At 36.8% G+C, this 24,648-nt stretch overlaps 1 protein-coding gene across 4 annotated transcripts; it reads left to right on the top strand.

Annotated features, from left to right (window-relative positions):
* Positions 1-442: 442 nt before the first annotated feature.
* On the top strand, positions 443-24,235 carry LOC129257580 (dystroglycan 1-like). Of its 4 annotated transcripts, none has more exons than XM_054895944.2 (3): positions 443-648; positions 7,478-8,359; positions 17,461-24,235. In XM_054895944.2, the coding sequence occupies exons 2-3, from the start codon at positions 8,057-8,059 to the stop codon at positions 19,840-19,842; spliced, it is 2,685 nt and encodes an 894-aa protein (XP_054751919.2). In that variant the 5' UTR covers positions 443-648; positions 7,478-8,056; the 3' UTR covers positions 19,843-24,235. The 4 variants fall into 4 exon arrangements, with proteins under 4 accessions (XP_054751919.2, XP_063952745.1, XP_054751920.2 ...); XM_064096675.1 differs by lacking the exon at positions 443-648 and adding an exon at positions 7,097-7,150; XM_054895945.2 differs by lacking the exon at positions 443-648 and adding an exon at positions 7,130-7,268.
* Positions 24,236-24,648: the final 413 nt, after the last annotated feature.

Here is a 24,648-nt window from a genome sequence, read left to right as displayed (position 1 = left end):
GTAAAGGGGTCCAGTGAACATTGACTTTTTTCATACTAATGGATATACATGTATCCCATTCTTGGATACACTGGACAGGGTGGTCTTTTAGTTCATGCCTTTTGCCACAATCACTATATATGTCTATATAAGTTATTCATTTTTGTTTCTCAATTTGTGTTGTTTCCTTTTCTGTAAACATTGGTTCATCATGCCGGTACAGAACATTATGACTCACTTTCAATTTAAGTCCTTAACAAGAAAATCAATGACCAGTATGTTTTGTTATGTTAAATGGAAATCGATTCATGTCAATCACATTCCCGAGATATCTTAATTGATCCATAAATGTGTTTCTTTTGTGTCTGATTCTCTCTGGCCCATTTCTGTTTTGTAGTAGTAGGGTTACTGTGTAATATCAGACTGCCCCCTCGATGGCACACGATCAATCCCACCACAATGTGTGTTTAGATGACACCAGAACAAGAATCAATATACCATTGGTCACACGATTGAAGTAGTTTATTGGTTGGCTTTTATTTTGTGTTGTGGAGGAGGGAGAGAGCTATATTGGGAGGCAATAAATAGTGGTGTTGTCAATTGGAACAGAGGTGTAATATCATGAGATGGAAATGTACTAAGGGATTGCGGTTGGGAGCCAAAGACAAGGTAAAAGCTAAGGTGGCAAACGGAAGTCGGGGAATCGGGTGTGAGATGTGGCCAAAGAAGTGTCTGTCAAGGAATGCCACAGTGGCTGGGAAGTGATACTAGTCTGTGTTTGGGTGTATTGTGGCTTTACAAGGTAAAACAACATGTGACCGATGTGCAAGTTTCACAAGTCTGTTTCTAGAATTCGAACCTACTATCTTGCAGACCGACCTGACCGCAGCTATATTGATGTAGGAATAATATATGGGAATAAGAAGATTGGACTTGCTGGCAAGTAGGGTAATAATAATGTTTATACTGCCTTTTTATAAGAGATAGCTGTATGGATTCCAGATAAAATATTGAGTGTTTATCTGGGTGGGTAGTCACATTCTCCTGCAAATTCTTCCTATCTTTCTATACCTGAACAGTGCATGGAAAGGTCAGTGTATTCACTCTCATCTCATAATGTAGAGCTAAATGTATCCTACATTTGTCTTAATAGCCTTGTCAGGACTTGTCAGGAAGCCAACTAGGCAATTAATCTTCATATTTAGCTACTGTAATTGGTTAAATTATACTGGGTGCTCAGTGTATTTTAATTGATTTTTATTCCATAGTTCCCCGCTATCTTTTTCTTCTTGTCTTGATAATGTTAATGAACTATGAATGACCTACTGTGAAGCACAATAATTTGAAATATTATTCTGTTAAATTGGGCCTAGGCTATGAAGCAAAATTATGTTGCTGTTGCATCTTTATTGGATATCCTTAAAGCTTTGTTTTTCTTTGAAGGGGGACTGGAATAGACAGCCAGATGTATCAGGGACTACTGTAATTGATTGATAAATGAGGTAACAATTACTTTCTCATTAGTGAAATACCACTGATGACCTTTTGTTGTTGTTAGGACAAGATGAGACTGGGTTTCTTCTCTTACATTGATCAGAAAAATGTTAATGGGGCACCCTAAGTGATATTTGTAGCCTCCGTCTTATCTCCTCGGTCACCTTAGCATTTAGAGTGAGGATATCTTGTAATGATTTCAAGACAATTTGGATTCTATTTCAGACATGGAGATGTACTCAGTAGGCGGTTTCAAACCGCATCGATCACAAGAATCCCCGTTAAATTACGAGAACATTTTTAGGCTTAAAAATACCCATTAATTATTCCTGCATTCACACCGCCCCGAAACATATCCTTCGGGATAAATTCCTGAAGTTAGGAGCATGTGCAGTAGGGTCTAATAAGCAGGCAAGGCGCGAGATTCAAAACCACTAGCCCAGCAGCCACCCACGGCGCCCGCACCCAACGACACGCTGGGCTAAAAGTTCCCGTAAATTGCTTTCACATTGCCAAAATACCTGCGACCTTGGAAAAATCCCCGCGAAAGTTCTCGTAAATTCGCCAAGTACCTACTATTTAGCGGGTATTTTCTTTCGGGGAAATTACGCGTAGTTTGCTTTCACATTACCAAAATACCTGGTATTTTCTGATCGGGGTAAATTTCCCGATCAGAGAATACCTGGAACTGACAAACTTTGAGGTAGTAGACTTGTTAAGAGGTTGAACGCTGCATTTTTTAGTACAAATGTCCCACTTGGCACAAATGTTCCTTGAGTCAAAAGAAAAAGATTCATCCAAAGAGACATGCTGTATCTATGCAAATAAGCAAGTAATTTGCATAAATTTGCATATTATGTCGATATAGTAAAAACAAGTATTTCAGAATATATATTTAATCAGAACTGCCCTAAAATTGGAAATAAAGACTTAGGGTAAGAAAGGGAAGAAAATTGTCATAAAATAATTGGGATATCCTTGTTTATTATTACCTAATTTACATAAATTATGCAAATTATAATTTAAAACAGAGTATTTTTTCATGAATCCTGAACTGCTTTTAAAAAACAGCAACTAATACACAATGTCAACATTCTACATGAAAGAGAATATATTAGCGAAAACATCGATATGCTTCATGACAGTATTAGTGTCTTAATTTGCTTAGAAAGAGGGCAAATATGTCAAAATGTATGACGTGATATTGCGCTAAAACGAGACCAAAACAATCTCTATGTCACAGTCACACTCACGAATCGGACAATAAAGCGATCAATGGTATGTCATTCGAGATAACACAATCTCAACACAATAGCTTCCATCGGCTTCTCTTATCGCTTTTGTTGGTGTGTCTGCCACACCGTAATCTATGGTATATACGGGCAAAATGCATTTCGGTATCGGTAAAACACTATTAATTTTGTTTTATTTGTTTCTAATTTGTTTCTCTTGGAAAATTTACAGGAGACATTGCTTTGCAGGTTACTGCTTTAATGAAGCTCTGGCACATGAATCATGACGAATGTACCCCACCTCAATCCATATTTTAACTTTGTTAAAATATATATCTTTTGGAGACCCCGAAGTGGCAAAACTGCATTCCCCGCGGCATTCCCGCCACTTTACAAAACCAGTTTGACTTGTATAATCGACTTGGAAAAGACAGATGTATGAGACATCAGTCAACATGTTTCCTGAAGAAAGTTTTTTTTTGGTTTATTTAAGCCTACGCCCACGGGAGCCCTCCGAATTTACCCCATCCCCTCTCCGTATTTCGACTTTAAATAAAAAAAATATCGTGTTTTAAAACCATCGGCAAGGCAAATTGCGTTTTTTGGTATAATAAAGCAACTTTTATATCTATATTTTTATATTTACATTCATCATTATTGATATTATTATAATTATTATTAATATTATTATTATTATTATTATTGTTACTGTTATTATTATTATTATTATTATTATTATTGTTCTGCCATTTGTAATAGTGCTCTAGCACAGTAAAGGCTATAACCCAACAGGAGCATGCCTAGGATACCCTCTCCCTTTTTGGTTTTATGTATTCAAAAATAGTTTATTGTCTTTAGAACTCTTAAAAGATTACTTTTGTTTGTATTGATATCTTGGAATAGATTGAGGAGAAAATACTCTACAACTGACATGTAGAGGAGCTGTGGTACATTGAAGAACAGCCACACAGCTCTTTATTGATTCCACTCTATGTTAAATTTAAATATTTTTAGAGCCCAATCGGAAGAAAGATGCATTTCTACTACACAAAGTAAAGCCTCTTTGCATTCTCCTCTTGAAAAAAAAAAAAAAAACATAGAAGGCATTGTTTTATATCTCATAAAATAAGTTTGTGTACGTGACGGTGGCCTGTCGAAGTTGCCCAACCGTTTATTTTGTTTCGACAATATATATTTAGAATATCGTCTAAATGAAACCCTCATCTGGAAAAGGGCACTTAATAAAGGCAGCATCTACATTATATAGAGGAGGCCCTGGTACTTGGAAGAGGGGGCTGAAGCTTGTTAAATTTCTTCGGACCAAAATTTTACATTGAAACTTTTTTGCTTTTCAAATTTACATCAAGACATTTAACAAGCAAATAAACAAAATGGATTGCACAACAAAATGAAGGTTTTTTTTTTGGTAACGTTTCTTTTTTTCGTTTTGTCACATCTGCCGGAATTCCAGGGGGTGCTGTCTATGGAGAATAACACACGCAGCACAGCCCCCCCCCCCCTTCAGAAAAATCTTGCGGGTGCTTCAGCCCCCGCTTCCAAGTACCAGGGCCTCCTCTATATAATGTAGATGCTGCCTTTATTTAGTGCCCTTTTCCAGATGAGGGCTTCATTTAGACGATATTCTAAATATATATTGTCAAAACAAAATAAAGGGTTGGGCAACTTCGACAGGCCACCGTCATGTACACGAACTTATTTTATGCGATATAAAACAATGCCTTCTATGTTTTTTTTTTCAAGAGGAGAAAGTAAAGAGGCTTTACTGTGTGTAGTAGAAATGTATCTTTCTTCCGAATGGACTCTAAAAATATTTAAATCTAACATACAGTGGAATCAATAAAGGGGTATTTTAGAGCTTACGTGTGGCTTTTCTTCAATGTACCACAGCTCTTCTACATGTCAATTGTAGAGTATTTTCACCTCAATCTATTCCAAGATATGAGTTCTAAAGACAATAAACTATTTTTTAATACATAAAACCAAAAGGGGAAAGGGTATCCTAGGCATGCTCCTGTTGGGTTATAGCCTTTACTGTGCTAGAGCACTATTACAAACTGCAAAACAACAACAATAATAATAATGATAACAATAATAATAATAATAATATTAATGATAATAATAATATTAATATAGATAAATATGAAATATAGATATAAAAGTTGCTTTATTATACCAAAAACGCAATTTGCCTTGCCGGTGGCTTTAAAACACGATATTTTTTTTTATTTAGTGTCGAAATACAGAGAGGGGAAGGGGTAAATTCGGAGGGCTCCCATGGACGTAGGCTTAAATAAAAAAAAAAAAACTATCTTCTGGAAACATGTTAACTGATGTCTCATACATCTGTCTTTTCCAAGTCGATAATACAAGTCAAACTGGTTTTGTAAAGTAGCGGGAATGCCGCGGGGAATGCGGTTTTGCCACTTCGGGGTCTCCAAAAGATATATATTTTAACAAAGTTAAAATATGGATTGAGGTGGGGTACATTCGTCATGATTCATGTGCCAGAGCTTCATTAAAGCAGTAACCTGCAAAGCAATGTCTCCTGTAAATTTTCCAAGAGAAACAAATTAGAAACAAATAAAACAAAATTAATAGTGTTTTACCGATACCGAAATGCATTTTGCCCGTATATACCATAGATTACGGTGTGGCAGACACACCAACAAAAGCGATACGAGAAGCCGATGGAAGCTATTGTGTTGAGATTGTGTTATCTCGAATGACATACCATTGATCGCTTTATTGTCCGATTCGTGAGTGTGACTGTGACATAGAGGTTGTTTTGGTCTCGTTTTAGCGCAATATCACGTCATACATTTTGACATATTTGCCCTCTTTCTAAGCAAATTAAGACACTAATACTGTCATGAAGCATATCGATGTTTTCGCTAATATATTCTCTTTCATGTAGAATGTTGACATTGTGTATTAATTGCTGTTATTTATAAAACAGTTCAGGATTCATGAAAAAATACTTTGTTTTAAATTATAATTTGCATAATTTATGTAAATTAGGTAATAATAAACAAGGATATCCCAATTATTTTATGACAATTTTCTTCCCTTTCTTACCCTAAGTCTTTATTTCCAATTTTAGGGCAGTTCTGGTTAAAAATATATTCTGAAATACTTGTTTTTACTATATCGACATAATATGCAAATTTATGCAAATTACTTGCTTATTTGCATAGATACAGCATGTCTCTTTGGATGAATCCTTTTCTTTTGACTCAAGGAACATTTGTGCCAAGTGGGACATTTGTACTAAAAAATGCAGCGTTCACCCCTTTTTTTGCAGTTAACAAGTCTACTAAGGCAGTCTGAAACCACCTAATGTGCAATAGGAGAAACGGTTGGTTTATATTCGCCTAGACATAAAATTGAAAATGCTGCCATTTTCAGATTGTCCAGAAATTGTCAAAGAACCTCCCACTATTATGATAGATATGATATTCCCAGTGGGTTGGTTAGATGATATAGGTCATCTATTTGTGTGCATTTAATTATTCTACTCAATCACTTCCCCTACTCTCTGTCTTCTTTTGCTTTCATTCATGTTGACCCCACAATAGCTAGTACTACTGTACATTATTATGTCAGAAAGAGGTGGGAAATTCTTTGGGACAATTGAAGCCCTTGAGAGAGAGAGGAAAGAGAACAATGTGTTGATCCAACAATAGATGTATTCATACCCCTCCCCCCTCTCTGTTCACATTCTGTGGAGCAAAGATTACCTTTCCAATGAAGCAGTAGTGCATTCTGCATGTACAAAAAACAAGCCCTCGGTGAACCATGGATGGGATGGTTTCCTTCTTGCTGACATGGAAAGCAGCACTACAACTTCCTAATTCCATGACCAGCTTGCATAAAGACCACTCCCATATCTTTTCTATGCCCAGTCTTCAATGTACAAATCTTCAGTTACGAAGTATGATTTTAAGGAATCCTATGGGAAATGCTGAACTTGACGGCCAATTGACTGACTAGCTCAGCACACTGGATCTCCAACAGTTGTCAAAAAAGCACCTCTTCCCCCATATAACACCAACCCCATTATCAACTTTTTCCATTGCATTCAGCAGTAGGGTAAATTGACTCGGTCCCATAAACCCTTGCTTACAATTAACAGGTTGTTACTTTAAATTAGTTTACTGATAACTTTAATTAGTGTTTGTCTGCCAGCCCTTTGACCATAAAAACAACAAAGTTCATAATACACACAAAAGGTTAGACATGAATGTTTGACTTGGGGATCACATGTACCTGTATTTGTGATCCTTGGTTGAAGAATAGGGTATTGATTGCCCTGAAGACATTGAATGTTTAGTCATGGACCTAGTGGAGCATATCCCACCTCAAGATCTACTTTCAGAAGCTGTAAGTTCTTGCTTCACCGCACTGTTCTTGGTCGTTGCTGAGCTGTGAGTCAGTGGAACTATTTTATTTAAGGAAGTCAGAGCTACCGAGATGAAATTCAATTGATCATAGTTCATCGGTTTTAGCAATATGAGGATCAATGATTCTTGGAAATGTTGAGCAGTGCGTGATGTCATATTTACAGCAGATATTGATTATAATTATGCTCCTTCATGCAGGATCCTATTGCAGCTATCATGGTATTTATGTTAAAGATCGTATTCGTTGTGACGAGAAACACTTACTATAATACTATCATATTGCATATTAAAATATAATGAATTCAATTTTAATTTTCTAAATCTTTTGTATTTTTCTTTATGTCCTTGCAGGTGAAAAACATCAGAGTGCTGCAACCTGATCCAAACTGACCATTGTCCTAATGCCCAGCTGACATTGAGGTGACCAGTGCCAAGGGTCCATGGTGGAAGACAAGAACTATTTCCCAAGAACTTCGCTCTGAGGACTACTGCTCATCCATCTCCATCTTCCCTCTGTAAATGAGGTGACAGAAACAGTGTTCTGACAGCTGGAAAAACAGTCCCATTTCTCTACAACTGCTTTTTGTGCTTATGTTCATATTGGAGGATACTCGGGAACAAGCATGCTTTGTTGTCTGTCCATGCTGCATCAGAGGAGGAAATAATTGGAAGAATTAGCAGAAAGGGAAAAGAGGATTAACATTGACTCGTTAAGTTTTTTTCCCCCAGCTCTGTTAAATCCAGAGCTTTTTTTTTCTTCCTTCCCTACATTTGGTACTTCTTACCATCAAGCATTAGCAGGAAGGCAAACACAAAACTTGTTGATGTTTGCTTGTGGATCCATGTAAGAGGTGTTAGAGGAGGAATTATTACAACTCAAGCTGGAATTATTGTTGTTCAAGTGGAGAAGGTGAAGGGAGAAACTCAGTAATGATGGAGTCTCACTCAGGACCACACACATTTTTAACAGTACTACTGCTGTTTACTGTACTAGCAGTGATGCTTGTATCCCTGGGACAAGCACAAGAAATCAACGCTGTGTATAGGGACTGGTATGAACCCCAAAGCAGAGACAATCTTGAAGAATCTGACGATGCGCCAGAGCCGAGCTTCGGAGTGTGGAAACCGGTATCACCAGGGTGGGGTATACCTGATACGACGGCGACGGTGGGAGTGGCATTCAGCCTCAAGATACCCAAGGAGGCTTTCAGAGGAGATGTAGATAAGTATTTGGTGAGTAATGAGATGGGCTCTGTAGTCTTGGCTGCTTCATCACGTTATGATGGTTATATAAAATGAGAGAATGGTGTAAAATATTTAGATTTATTCTATAGAGGCCTATTTACTTCAGACTCTAATAAGAGTTATTTACACTGGATGTGACCTCTGGTGGTGCATTGCTGTCCAGCTTCTTGTTCTTATCTCCCCCATTTCAAACAATGACTGATCCTTATACTTGAATTTATAACTTGTTATTATACCCCTTTCATAAACCCAATAAAACACAATTATGCGGCTAATAGCAGCATAATTTGGTCGTAAAATCAGAGGAGGACAAGAGTTATCCGCATTATTCTGATGCTGCTATTATCAGCATAATAGCGGCATCGGGACAAGATTTTGAGTTTATGAACGTATTTCCAAATAATGCGGATAATTGCCATGGTGCGGTCACAAGGTCACCCTTTTCCAACACAACCGCATTGGAGGGGGCGTGTCCAGTTGTCATGACGATTATCCGCCTTTTTCAGGACGGGCGCTCGTAAAAATAATTTATGGAGTTTGTGAACGCAATTTTTATTGAATTATCCGCATTACTCTTAGGCGGCTAATTGGAGGATATGTTTTATTGGGTTTATGAAAGGGGTATTATACTTGAATTTATAACTTGTTATCTCCAGGCATACATGTATGTATAATTCCCGGGGGGGGGGGCAGTCAAATATATATTAAACGTGTTTAAAGGGGTGTTTTTAGTTTTGGACGCGCGCCGCGCATGCACTCGTTAAGGGTATCAAAAACAATTATTTTCAAAAAAAAGGTGGTTTTGAAAGACTGGTCAATGGTCAATCGTGGGGTCAAACATATTTAGGGTATGTATTTTTTTCCAAAGCTTTTTTTTAAAGACTAGCCAAACGTCTTTAGGGTATGTTTTTTCCCCGAGGTCATATTCTGGTGACAACTTGTTTAGGGGCCAAATTGTGTAAATAAAGCCCGCGAAAAACTTTTAGGGGGTTATTTTTGCACACAGAGAAAAAACTAATTTAGGGGGTGTTTGGAAATAATTTGGTCATGCATGTGTACAGCTATACATTTGACTCCCCCCGGGTATAATTACATGTTAGTCAAAAGTAAATTTCTAGCAACATGGATTCGCCGAACTAATCAGTTTATTATGATCCTTTTCATAATCTTTGTTTATTTGATAGGCCTGTACCACCTCCCTTCCCATGTTTCCTATTAGGTGGTTTCAAACCGCCTCGATCATAAGAATCAGTTAAATTAAGAGAACTTTTTTAGGCAAAAAAATACCCATTAATTATTGCTGCATTCACACCGCCCCAAAACATACTCTTCGGGATAAGTTACAAGCATGCGCATTATGGTCTGATAAGCAGGCAAGGCGCGAGATTCAAAATCACTAGCTCAGCAGCCACCCACTGTGCCCGCGCCTAACTACACGCTGGGCTAAAAGTTCCGGTAAATTGCTTTCACATTGCCAAAATACCTGCGACCTTGGAAAAATCCGAACGAAAGTTCTCGTAATTTTGACAAGTACTTACTATTTAGTGGGTATTTTCTTTTGGGGAGATTTGCTTTCACATTGCCAATATTACCTGGTATTTTCTGATCGGGGTAAATTTCCCAATCAGAAAATACCTGGAACTGACGAACTTCGAGGCAGTCTGAAACCACCTATTGTGGACGATATTTGCTTTTGCTTTTGGAATCATCAGGTCATATCTTGATGCAGCCATTTTGGCATTGGTTTTACACCTGTGATATAGTTGAAGCAGGTTGGAAATTATGCTGGATTCTTTACAGTAATGTTACAGCGGTATAATGTTCAATCAGGGAGCTCTTTCATTTTCAGTTGATGGTTTGCTTCTGGAATGGTTTCCTGCTTGGATGCTTTCTTAATATAATTGGACCGACACCATGATTGTCTCCATGGAATCTCTCTTGAAAATGTAATCTTACCGTCTGTCTCCAGTGAAAGTTGAGTGTAATGTGGAGCCAGATTGCAGACTATGCATCTGTATAATATTTGGTCCCCTTACTCCACACACACACTATGCCTCTTACTTTGTATTTGGGTTGGTGGGGGAAATTTCTCGCATTTTTATTGATGTAAGATTTACCCACTGGGATATCTCCACTTGTAGTTGAATGTTGTACTTAGGTTAGGCCTAAATGATATGAAATATTTAGGCCTACACTTTATCAAACACGTCTAAAAATATGGCCATTATATGCCATTAGTACTCACAGATGATAGCATGCAAAATAAGTCTTCTTTATTTCTTTTACTGTATTATATTATCTTGATAACTGTAATATGAGTATGCAGGTGATATGAAAAGCCTCTCTTTCATTTTGCATTCCAATAAGGTTATACATGGGGTCATCCCATTCATGAGATTGCCTAATACCTGTTTACCCCCATACAATGCTCCCACTGGCCTGTATAATGAAACAATGCGCTACCATCAAACAGATCTCTTCTGAGCTCAATTGATTATGAGCCATTGATTCTCTGTCTTTCAGGATGTCCTCCCTGATAAACCTTGCCTTTTATTCATACTCTCCCTTGATGTCACAAGATAGAAGAAAGGAAAAGAAAGTGAAAGGACTATCTTAAGTGGTAACAAGACCAGTTCTTGGCTCTCTGAATGGGATCTGTTGTTATTGCTCCCTCACCCTGTCAGGCCAAACAGTGCTTAGGTGGTCAATGGGAGGATTCAGACCAGGGGGCCGTTTCATAAAGCTATTCGTAGAGCGACTCTAAGAACGACTGTTGATCCTTTCTTACGCGCTAAACCATCGCCAATGAATATACCATTTACCACAAGAAGGGATCACCAGTTGTTCTTAAAGTCGCTCTTAACTTACGAACAGCTTTATGAAACACCCACCTGGTAGTCCAGTCGACTCCATTCATACCATCATCCCAACGGACATTCATAGACAATCATTCTAGTTATTACATTTTGAGTTTTGACGTCTCCAGAACAGATTGCTTCTGAACCACACAGACTCTCCAAACTGCAATCAAAATCAGTTTAAATTGCCTTAGTTCTTTACTCCATTACCACCATCATGGAAAATAAGATTGCCACTGAATAACACTTAAATGTTGTAGGGGTATCAGACATTTTTCAATAGAGTTTGCTATTAAAGCATTTAAACATGCAGGCTAGGGTGCCCTGTTTTATGCAATATGGAAAACTGAGAAAATTCCCAGAATTCACATTTATTTCACAGAAAACACAATTTTTCAGGCCAAAAATTTGAACAACAGTGAAAATCAAGAAAATCAAATCAAAATTAAATAAAACAAACCTGAACAGAGGTGAAAAATCTACCATCAAAACCTGTTCAGTGTTTTGCAATGTGTTTTCCAAGCTTAAGATTTTCACTATGTACAATTGCTTCATCACATGGACCATAGATCACCAAAGAGCGCAGAATGTGATGTTAAAGATAAATGAAAGTAGTTGCAGTAAACACTGATTTCACGAGAAAGTCAGTAAGACCAGGCTTAATTGTCACTAAATCATCGAGGATCTAGATCTGGTACAGTTACATAAACTGAACTTTGTGAAATCTTGAAATCTACGATGAAAAATGTTCACACTGAAGATCACCAACACAGATAAGCGCACGTGGGACAGTGTATTATTATTGCTTTGAATGTCGGCCCGACACTTGACCCGAATCCCATGCTTATTTGCTAATTTCTCAACAATTACACAATTTCTTCCAGAATCATTTGGCACATATTTTTTATTTATACAAACACACTTTGGTGGTCATTTCATTGGATTCTGTACGAACTCATTTTGAAATCGTTACCACAACTGGAATTTATCTTTAAGAACACCGGAGAACACGAAATTGGCATTAAATTTTTTTTAAAGAAAATTGGGGTCCCTCATTTAGGCCCCTAACTGTTCTGAGGGTGATTTTGGCAGGAAGGGGAGCAACATTTTTTATAACAGGAAATATATCTTTTTTGCACTTCATCATTTAAATGGATTGAATATAAAAGTTTTAGTGGTATAAAATCACATTCATTTTTTTGGGGGGAGGGGGGTATTTCAAAATGTCGACCCTGAGACTCTGAGATCAGCATCCCACCCCCTCTCCTTTTGTAATGGTCATGACAAGACCAGTGACAAATCTTTTCTCAGCACAAACGGAAGTATTCGTTGAATGGGAGAATGGGCTATCAAAACGGTCCAACACCCTCCCTCCAATCTGAATCTTATTAATAGATTTAATCTAAAGAGGATTTCGCACATAAATCTTACAGCTCTCTTGTCAAAAAATGGAAGTAGACATGGTGGAGTCGGCATTCATACAATTTTTGTCGTGGTACGCAACTCTGTTTTGCAAATAATGTTGCTTAAATCCCATTTAAGAGGATGAAATGGATTTACAATTACAATCAGTACTGGTACAAGATAACGTAGGCTGGCAGTCGGTTCAGGGATTGAGTTGCATTTTCATCAACTGAAGAGAAATGATTTTGAAATATTTCCATCACCTCACCATGTAATTGCAGTGAAGCATAATATTTATTCTAGTGATTACCTCACATAATATGTAATGTATATTTTGAATGTAATGTGATCGTTGATCATCTATCAAGGTTTAAACAATTATTGTCTGTTTCATCTAGGCCTGTAGTATAATTTGAAAATGTAGGCCTATAATGGTTGCATTTTGTCAAATTAATCTGTATTTGGAAAGACAGAACTTACAAAGCATGAGGACAGAATGCCTGACTGTGTCGCTATCAGATTGCATTTTGCTCCGTCCATATTACTGACCCATTCAATATCAACATCATTATGCGCAAGTCCTGTTCCATTGTTTAAACAAGCCTGTTGAGAACACAAAGCCCACAGTCCGTTTATAGGGCTATCGCTCTCTCGTTAAAATGCATAAGACATCACTACCATATACTCCCAATGAATGAATGCTTGTCTTTGCGTCTACATGTACATAATCTATCTTTTGTTGTGATTGTTTACTCTCAGAAATAAAACATAAGGATGCACTCTTTGGCATTCGCATGTTTTATCAGTGATTAGGATTGTTACAATCCAGCCAGTCACTTGTGATCAGGTTGAAATATTCAATGAGACTCCCTTTTTTTTTCAAAGGACTTTAGTTTTAACAGCATGGGTGCCGCCGAGGGTGAAATGGCAATGGTACATTTCATCCCAAATCGACCCCTATAATCTTAAAAAATCAAACCTTTCTTGGGGCAAGTGGCCATCTTTTGTTTCAGCATCACTCCTGGTTCTGCCTTTAAATTTTAACAAAAAATCTTTATTCTCCAGATTCACAAAATACACATGTACGTGTATGTTATGTGCAAATCCAAGGTTCCTTCATGAAATGTAATTGACATGAAAAGTACAAACAAATTTATTACAAACCAAATCGTAAGACAGAGAAATGTTGTTGCCTTTGAGAAGCTTGTTTCCCCCATCTTGAATTCAAGCCCCGAGGCAACCATATGAAAACATATTTTCCCTTTGAGCAGTTAAGCCTATTATTTCATTACTATTTCATTTACGAGTTGTTGTCCATTTACTGTGCCATGAGTCATATGAAAATAATGGAAGAAGTTGCCGGTGCGTTTGACTCACGCTGAGTTGGTGGGACGACTGCAGGACAGATCTTAAAATCAATATTCCATGATCTGTGTGTTTCTTCTGTTCTTGAGTAGAGTATAGGACTTTCTTTAGGATGCTGCATTTAAATTCTGAAAGATTCAGTCATGGCAGCAGGTTCTCTATTAAAGTGGGGCTGTTTTTTTATTTGACCAAAACCACCTATTCCATTGAAATGCATGTTTTGATTTACTTTATTTTATTTTTTATTTTTGAGGATTTGATCTCTATTGCATAGCTTTAATTTGTGAAATTCATATAGCTTTATTTTTTCCCTATATTCTGGGATATTGTTTTATTATTGCATAAGGGAACCTCATCTACAAGCATTCTGCTTCTAAGGTTTCCTCCACATTTTCATGCACTTCGTTTATGTAGCATATTTGAGATTATATTTCATATTTATCATTTGCATGTGAAGACTGTTCATCATAATTATGTTATTACCGGTACATGTATATCAAAGTTTTGTAAATAAAACCTAAATAAAAAAATGAAATCTCATTTTTTGCTATCCAGAATCAAAGAATTCATGACTTTGAGACTGTCTGTGAATTATTACAGGCCAGGGTAATAAGGACATGGGAAAGTCCACTCTTTCCAGAAACTGATTACATATGTGCCACACATGTAGAGAGAAAGTCGCCAAGTTCAGTCAGAATCTCCAGTCTACGCAGTTTTGTAGCTGTATGGGCATCTGACTTCTAATTTCATTCACAGATGTTCAGATTATTACAAAACCGTACTTTAAGATGGGCAAACAAGGACTTATTTTGTTGCGAATAAAAATCTTGTAACTACATATGTTAGTTTGCTTGTCAAAGTCAGTATCTTGTCACTTCTCACTAACCAGTTGAAGGGTGGGGGGGGCTTGGAATACGCAATTTAATTTGTTTGATGGTCGTTGGGTGTTGACAAAGTGGTTGTCATCCCTGCGGAAGCGTAACTCGTCTACCAGATTGCGGACAAATATATCAGTTCCCAATAGCAGCCATTGTTTGTGGCAGAGCATGGATGTGTGCTTGGCACTGGAGATGAAATGAAGGGAAAGTAGTAAGCAAGATAATGAAAATGATTGTACATCCCTAACCTTAAACATCAGAGGTTAATATCACAAGATGTTCCAATTCGATAGGGGAAATGAGCTTCCTTTAAATATATTTTCCCACTGAGTTATCCTGATCCTTTTTCAATAAGATTTTTGGGGGTAAAATCTATTGTTATTTTCTCATTGAAGGCCAAGCATTGCATTCATTACAGACCTGTTTTGTGTTATCATAATTCAAGATTTATATTGTATGGAAGGATATTAGAAAGTGCTTAATTTGCTTGTGTATGTTTCTCCATGAATTGTGCTTTTTATTGGGGGGGGGGGGTGCTTGAGTCAAGAACCGAACTTTCTATTCTCTTCCAAGGTGCAGTCAAATATGATACATATCCAATCAAATCCACTGGTCCATATGCTAAACCTTTCCCTCAGGCAATGCGAGGCAGGTTTGTGATTGATAAATCATATAATCAGCTTTGAGGAAAGACACTGCTCTCTATTCCTACCTCACTTACTGCAAAGCTGGATAGTCATATGCTTTGGTTTGATACATGTATGTTTCTTGTGTGTATAAGACCTCCAGGCCTTAAAGAATAGTGGTATACAACAGCTACAAATGTTGTCTTAATCTGAAGTATATTGTTATACAAAAGGGACCCTTTGAATATATTCATGGCAGTTTATAAAATATATATGAGTTTGAATGGAATGAGATATTGTTTTTTTTTACAATAGCAACAAAATATACATTAGGCCTAAATATACATGTATGTCAACCTCTTATGGAGTGTAGATTGTTGGAAATTGAAATAAGGCATATGTGGACTTTTTGATACCTTGATTTGATTTCAGTGAGATATAGAAAGAAAAACTTGTAGGCAGGATAGTAATTTTTCAAATCTTGTGTCTTTTTCACACAAATGTTACACAATGTTATTGTGTAGTTGTTGTAAGGATGTGTAGCCTTCTTGCTATGATAAAGATCTACCTGTCAATCTGTCTCACGAGATAAGTCTCAGCTTTGAATTGGCCAAGTGCTTCACACTTGAAATTTCAATTCACTCTTTTATCATATCTTTTGAATGGTTGAAACAAGTGTAAATCTCCAGCAGGAACATAAAAAAACATGAATTATTCTTGAAGACCAACTTGTTTTTTCCAGAGGAATGTGACATTTTGAGTAGTTTTGCATTCTGCACCAATGAATCATGTCTGTCTAAACTTTTTTTTACACTGGCCCTGATGTGACCTTACTGAAAGTTAAGGTTTTTATGAATTCCACCTGTGCTCTCTGTCCTCTATAGATGCTTTCAGACCCACCCAATCATAAAAAATACCTTTCAATTTACAAGAACCTGTAACCTCAAGATACCCTCCTACGATAATTTCTGCATTTATACCCACCCATACAAGATCATTTTGAGGCGAGTTCTAAAAATTGTTTGTCATAATTCTGAGAAGCGAATGAGGTTCATGCATTTAAAGTTGCCACCTAATCTCCGCTAGCTAGCAAATAAAGTGCTCATGGCATCCGCAACCCATGATCACTGTGATGAGAAAGTTGTCATAATTTGCTTTCTCGCTGTAAGAATACCTGTGAATTTTTAATTGAAAAGTTTGTATTAATTAGCAGATATTGTTTGTTGGGTATATTAAAGTCTATTTTGCTTTTACACTGGAAAAACATCAGGTATTTCAACAATATTCTGATCAAGGTGGACTAAAGAAAAATTTGCTAATTTGAGCAGGTCTGAAAACATCTTAGGTTGAGGTACAGAAAGCTCAAATTATCACTGCCAAAGAATTGTAAGTGGTTAACTGCATAGTACTGAGGTCAAGTTTCAACAAACACAACCTCGTTGCTGTAGTTCCTTTTTCCATTTTCTTTATTTTCCACTCTTCCTTTCCTTATCGATACTCTTCAGGCATTTTTTTTTTTTTGGTATCATCTCCCTCCTACTTCCCAACAATGACAATGACTATTCACCGTCTCCTTCTTTAGCTCCTTACCTCACTCCTGATTCTCTGTACTTGAATTCAATTGAATCACAGAAATGATTGGTCTCTCAACGAAATCAAAAAGGTTGTTTATGTTGATTTTTGGCAGAATATTTAATTACTGATCTCGTCCTCCCTAACTGTAGGCCTACATCTCGTTGGTATTCATGTTATATAGGCATATAACCTGTGAAATTGCATTCAAGAGGTCAGAGTATTGATAAGGGCTAGAGAGGGCAGTATTCAACTTTGGGGTATGGTGTACATTGAAATAAAATACTTTTACTCCAATATGTCATCAAGATGACTTTGAAATAAATGATTTGAATTTTGATTAATTGTTCTAATTTTCTTCTTTTTTTCCTTCTTTCTAATTTCAGTTAAGAGAAGTTGGGGCCCAATCGCTTCCATCATGGCTGAACTTCAGCAACAAGACGCACACACTTCAGGGAATCCCAGGAAAAGAAGACCTACGCCAGTACTATATCTCAGTAACTGCATTGGGAAAGGTTTCCAATCTTACCAAGGACAGCTCAAACACTAAAGATGTCTTCAGCATCAATGTACTGCCACATGACACACCACAGACAAAGAACACAGATCAATCTACATCCAAACACAAAGAAGGAATTGTGGTTTGTCCACCAGAGAAGCCAGCTGTTCGAGCAACTATCATCCTGGATGCTGACTGGTCAATGTTAACACCGCTTCAGAGAATCGATATGGTATCCAAGATGTCCAAGTATTCTAGAATACCCATGACTGCCTTCAGGCTTCTTCCTGAGAAAGATGATGTCAAGGGTTATCAAGCCTTAGCTGCCGGCAGTGGAAATGTTGTCACTGCCAAACATGAAGGGTTGTCATTGAGTTGGGTGGTTGGATGTGGTCGGAATATTGAACAATTACCAGTTGTTACTATCCTAGAGGGTGCTTCAAAGGATGGCTCTATGGCTGAGAAATTAAATTATGACATTAAGGGTTGGCATGTCAGTAGTAATACTCCAATCATCAAGAATAGAGTCAGAAGACAAGCCCCTCTGATGGGAACCCCTATTCCCACACCCCTCCCAACAGGTGTACCTAAACCTACAGAAATTCTGTCCACTTTTACCCCGTCTACTCATATAGTCCCCACAGAGAGCTCACCTGTTCTGAGTAGTATGATTAGAACAGCAGGTACTCAAGACACCATGACAATGACTGTCAAAGAAACTTCCACTAAAACAGGGAAGGTGTCTATTTCTCCAACAGTCAAAGCATCAAAGACATCTTTCTACAAAACACCTGTGATAACTCCTACGCCAACACCGGCTGTCACGAAACCAGTCATGACAACTTCCGAAGCACCTACTCGCACATTCAGTCCACCAGTTCCTTCAATGACATCCACAGAGAGCCTAGTGGTTATGCCTACATTGACATCAACACCTGTAGCCAGCAGTCCTGTTGAAACAATGGCACCAACATCAGTTGTCATCATGCCTACTCCAACTAAACCTGTTACAACTCCATCTGCAGCAACACCAGAGCCAACTGCACCACCAGAAACAACTCCACACATCAACAAAGGACCAGAGATTGTCCATCCAATTGAAAGGATAGATGTCTTTGCTGGAGTTCCTTTTGTGTTTGTAGTCCCCGCAGACACCTACATGGATCCAGAAGATGGCGATACCCGTAAGCTGTCACTTATGCTGGTTGATGCAGATGGTTCAATCCTGAGCCCTGATTTCTGGCTGAAGTTCGACAAGCAAAAGCAAACAATTTTTGCTTACACTGAGGAGGTTCATGATGTGGAAACTTACGTCCTGGTTGCTCAAGATAAAGAAGGTGTTGAATTACGAGATGCCTTTGAAGTTCATGTCTTGGAATCCAATGCAGTACAAGAGGATCCGCCTCCAGTTGCCATGGGAGCAACAATTAATATTGACTTTGATGAGTTTATCAACAATCCTGCATTGCAACTTGATATCCTCAATAGGATAGCTAGTGTCTTTGGTGATCCTGATGCTAGTGCTCTGACAATAACTGGTATACGACGTGGTTCAGTCATTCTCTCTTTCACCAATAATACCATTCCAAAGGATACATGTCCTGTTGAGTTGATTGAAGAACTCATGAAGAAGCTTGTAACAGCTGATGGCAAGCCAACGCAAGCTCTTATTGATGCATTTGCTCCTAATTACACTATTTCTGGTGTTGAGGCAGCTCCTCAAGGCACTTGTGATGCAACCACTCTAGCTCCTACGACTCCTGCCACCAAGGCCTTCCCTCCTCCTGTAGATGGCAATACAAAATCAAATGATGCATGGATTACCAATGTCCTTCCAGGTGTCATTGTAGCATTCATCATCATCCTGGCAGGTATTGTGGTATTCATTCTCTACCGCAGGAACCGAAAGGGAAAACTCTCAGACGAAGACCAGAATACATTCATCAACAAAGGAATCCCCATCATATTCACCGAAGAGTTGGACGAAGCCGACAAACACCCTTCATCGACACCGTTAATCATGAAGAACGAAAAGCCACCATTACCACCCCCAGAATACTCTGCTGATGATGGTACAAGACAACCTTTGATGAGTGACCATAGACCTACAGATGATGCCAACAAGCCATCAATGCCCATGGTGGATCTAGGGGGTTCTCCTCCTTACGAGCCTCCACCACCTATAACACCTTCACCACCAGAGAGTAGGAATTCCCATGCCCCAAGCACGACGCGATTTCAATCACCACCTGCCTATGTTCCCCCTTAACCTCTTAACAGCTGTTGGCCTCATGATCCTAGAATCATTGTATCACTTTCTATATAAACAATGCCTTGATGATTTATCCTCATATCATCATTCTCTACATGCAGTCTAAATAATCCGTTTAGAGACAAGAGATCAAACATTATCAGAGGAAATCATCCTTTCTTGAGGTTTCTAGAGTAAGAATGGTTAATGTAAAATCACTTGATACTCATCTCTAAGTCTATGTTCATAAACTCACAACTAAATTGAACTGCCCGGCTTGTGCGTCTCAGGCCATGTGTATAGTATGCAAAGAGCATCCCTTGAGACATGTACTATCATTCATGTGAGTTTTATATTTAACCTGTTTATTTAATGATCATTTTAGTACCATGTTCCTGCAAGTGTCAAAGCTGTGTACAAAGTAAAATTGTGCTATGAAAATGAAAGCTTGTTAATATTGGATGTCGATGACTCTAGTGGTCATGATGTCTTTGGTTGTGCTCGCTTTCATCCTAAGAAGGTAGTTTTTAACTGATACAACAATGTCTGTGCCATATAGAAATATGTACATGGCTCTGGATTCTATTTAAGTACAAAGTCTACAAACATTTCAAGGTTGTATGATATTCTTCCAGTGGTCAGGCATGTATTCAATCACATGTGATGCAATCATTATGTAAAGCCTTTGCTTGCAAGAAAGAAGCAAGCAGTAGTGTACCTGCATTTAGTCTAGAGTTAACGTGTACTTCCTGGGCATAAATGATATGTCATTGCAATATTGACTTCTGATTTTTTTTTTTATATATGTATATACCTGTACAGGTGTAAGAAAGATGTGATAGAATAAATAAACTTGAAGGTGACAACATGATGGAACAATGTTGCCTGTTCATGTTTCAGATACCTTTAGTTCTTTCATTGACTGTTACAAACTGGGCCCGTATTCTGAAGTAAGGTTTAACTTAGACCATGGTCTAACTCTGTGCTGAAATTATGGCTAGCCAAACATGTCAACATTTTGTTTACATTGTATGCTTCTTTTACTAACTATCATACTCATCCTACCCTGGCAGTTAAGAATGATTTGAGAGCCAAGTGAGCTGATTCAGTGAACTTTTACAGGTAGAGATTTATGTCACAGTTTGCTATCCATAGTTAAACCACAACTTTAGACCAGAGTTAAAATCAAATCTGACTTCAGAATACAGTCCCATGAAAACAAAATAGCATCATGTTTGCATTGATCAGCATCTTCTGTCAGCTTATTTTGTACACTATGCATTATGTATTTATTAATAATGAACATGAAGTCATCATATATTATATTTTTGTCTCTTCTCTCTGTCACATTATAGTCATTACAGTAAAGAGTTTAGATATTCAGGCAGGCATCATCCATATTGCTTGTGGTAGTGTATTTTCTGAACATGGGGATCAGAAAACACATTTTTGCGTAAATGATAGGAAAGTGAGAGATTAATTTGTAGTACAATGCACAACTCATTCCTGCATTATATACCTATATGCAAATGAGATGGATTAGTCCTTTCTGTTTGTATATTATTTTGTTATCTATGTTACAAAACTGCATTGTTTATATTGGTTTATACATCATCCACTGAAGTCATATGGATGCTTTTGTTCAGGAATCTCTTTTTAAGTCGATTTGTAATATGTTTCAGGTGTCCAGTTCTCTTGGACAACTGAATACCTTTTGTCTCAAGACTCATGAGGGCAGATGAAATATTGTACATAATTAGGAATGTGAAGATCATTATGTAGAGATTACTCATCATTGTGTATTAAAGACAGCTGTGTAGCCATATCTTTCATTCATAAATTTCTAAAGCATAATTTGATCACTTTGCATGGTATTGCAAGCCAAGTCCTAGTCCTAATTGCAACAGTACTCTGTAGTCTTTGGCAAAGAAGGCCAGAATACCTAGTACTCTTTACATGATTCTAGTACTAATTCTCGACAACTTTGTTGAACGTACTACTTTGCCATTGCCTATTTTTCATATTAAGTCAGAGAAAAAGAATTTAAGAACAATTGTCTTGTGTACTATCTGATGTAATGGCTTGAACAGCAGTTTATGCGATGTTACCTCGAATAAGATAATTCATAACCATAGTGCAGCGTGAAGCATAGTATATCTTAAAGCAGAAAAGCTTTCTGAGACTTTTTTGGTATACAAAGGAAAACAGAGAAAATATTAAATTAATACTTGAGCTTATTAGAGTTTAAGATTTGTCTCTTTTATTTAAGGTTAGATTGGAGTTGAAATGATTATTTGAAAACATTTTTATGGGTGTACAGATTGCTTGACAAATCATGAAAAAAATTATGTGATAAAAGAAGAGTGTTGTTTATCTGTGGTGTACTAAAGAAAGCACATTGGGATCTGACTGTGATTAAAGAATTGTAGAAGGAAAAAAAAATAATATAGCTTGTCAAATCATGTGACATGTGAATCCTTTTCTTGTCATTTGAATTTAAAGACAATACATGGAATTGACACTTTTATGCCTTTTTGTAGCTGATCTGATAGGTTGGGAAGAATGATATTTGTTAGACTATACATATTACTATATGACATGATTCAATAAAAAAAAATCATTGTAGAATTGTAGGAAAACATACTAAAATGTTCCAATAGCCTTGATTTTCTTGAAAGTAAAGATATTGTCTGTTACATTTTCTTTGTCAAGAGCCTGCAAAACTGTAGACATAAATCTTATAGTATTTATGTTTTATAAGAAGATAATTACTGGTAAATAGCATGGAACTATTTGTGGTTTTCTAGAATTACAGCACTTTGCACTCTTCAATTTCTTTTATTCAGATAGGAACTTGAGAATGTTTAAATTCCTGTTTGGTTTTGACACTTTTTATCTTGTAGTTCATTTTGATTTGACAGAATATATGTAACTTTTTGTACATAAGATTTCTTTCGTTGTTATTTGCTTATCAATGACAGCGATTTGGATATTTCATGGAATTGTGTGTGTTTTTAAACAGAAAGACAACACATAGCTTTGTGTTTGATGACGTTTAAGGTATTTATCAAGACAAAGTTCTGAATGTCCCCCTTTCTATCATTTTTTTTTATTTAAAAGAGTTATGTATAAGGATCAAAGGTGCTTAGATAAAACAACTTGTACATATATTTAAAACCAAGTTTTGTTTTAGCCAACTTTCACTCAGATCTTTGATTTGGGTATGATTTTTTTTATATATATTAATTTTGAGTGACCAAATCTCACAGAAAATAATTCTGAGGGATATGCATAAAATTTATTCATATTTTACAGCCTTCTATTTTGCACAAGAAATACTAAGCATACTAAGTTTCCATGAAGATGAGAACTCATTGTAAAGAGCAAGGAATTTTGTTAACTATAGTATGATATTAGATAAGAGCTGCTAGTTTATTACTGGGGGTCGTTTCATAAAGCTGTTCGTAAGTTAAGAGTGCCTTTGAGAATGACTGTTGATCCTTTCTTGCAGTAAATGATATTCACCATTGAATGTTCATTGGTGAATATTTAGCATGTAAAAATGGTGCACCAGTCGTTCTTTAGGTCACTTATGAACAACTTTATGAAACACCCACCAGGTTTGTGCTGCCAGTATATTTTTATTAGTAGTAGTATAATGGAGAATCAATTAATGTCTACGTTCTGTTTAGCAAAATAAGGTTTCGATAATTCATCCTTTAAATTAGTACTACTTTAAATGCAGCAAAACTTAAATGACAACATTACTTGAATTACATGGCAGTATTTTCTAATATTTCCAATGTGATCATTTTTAAAAGAATTCTTTTATATTTTTCTGCATGGTTCCATTACCCCAGAGATATTTGTAGTGTTTATAAAATACACCAGATGATTATAAATGGATAACTTGTATGAAAGAGAGATAATAAAAGGCAAAAGTTTGCCTGATTTGTGTGCTCATACAGGATAATCATTAAAGGAATCACACATATTTTAGATTTATTAGAACCATATAGTATTCATCAATGAAAATATGTCAGTTGTATTCAATTAAAATCTAATATTATCTATAGGGTAGCATGTACATCTTGTAAAAGAAGACTTGTAAAATAAAACATTTTCAGTTAAATTTACATAGTTATGATCATTATATATATAGTTTTCATTTTTTTATGGAAAGACTTGCTGCTTTGTCATATTTTCTCACATTTTTTTTTCATCAATGCAGCCAAAAGTGATAGTTTTTGTGTATATTAATTTTTGTACTCCAAACTTGCCGATCATAGGTAACCTACGTTGTGCGGCCCATTTAGTATTTATCAACCTCTATTATGTACATGTATGTATGTATGTTTGTTTCTATTGTAATGTTCATCAATAATGATTAAAAAATAATAATGAAAAAAAATGTGTGTTGTCACTTGTGTGATTATGATTTTGAGGGAATTTTCTTAACAATAATCTAGCAGGAATTGAGACAGGGGGCAAAAAATAGGAAAGGCAAAGAAAGACATAGAGAGAGAGAGGGGGAAGGAGGAACAGATAGTGGGAGAGAGAGTGTGTGTGTGTGAAGAGGGGTAGATTAAAATAATGATAAGTAACGGCAGGATTATGCAGTGTGTCCCAGAATATAATGAAACCAAGACTGATTTATGCTTTATCATAACTTAATCACAAACCTCACTGACATTATTATAAAGCTTAAGAGTATTCTTTCATCTACCACACTCTAAAAAGAAATCAGTCAAAAATTACTATTTAATAGGGTCAGCTGGGTGCAACTGTTCTTCAGTCGTATTTAACTTTTCTAGTCGTATTTTA

The sequence above is a fragment of the Lytechinus pictus genome, chromosome 3 (assembly GCF_037042905.1).
Source record: "Lytechinus pictus isolate F3 Inbred chromosome 3, Lp3.0, whole genome shotgun sequence".
Lineage (NCBI taxonomy): Eukaryota > Metazoa > Echinodermata > Echinoidea > Temnopleuroida > Toxopneustidae > Lytechinus > Lytechinus pictus.
This window is presented reverse-complemented; position numbering and strand designations above follow the sequence as displayed.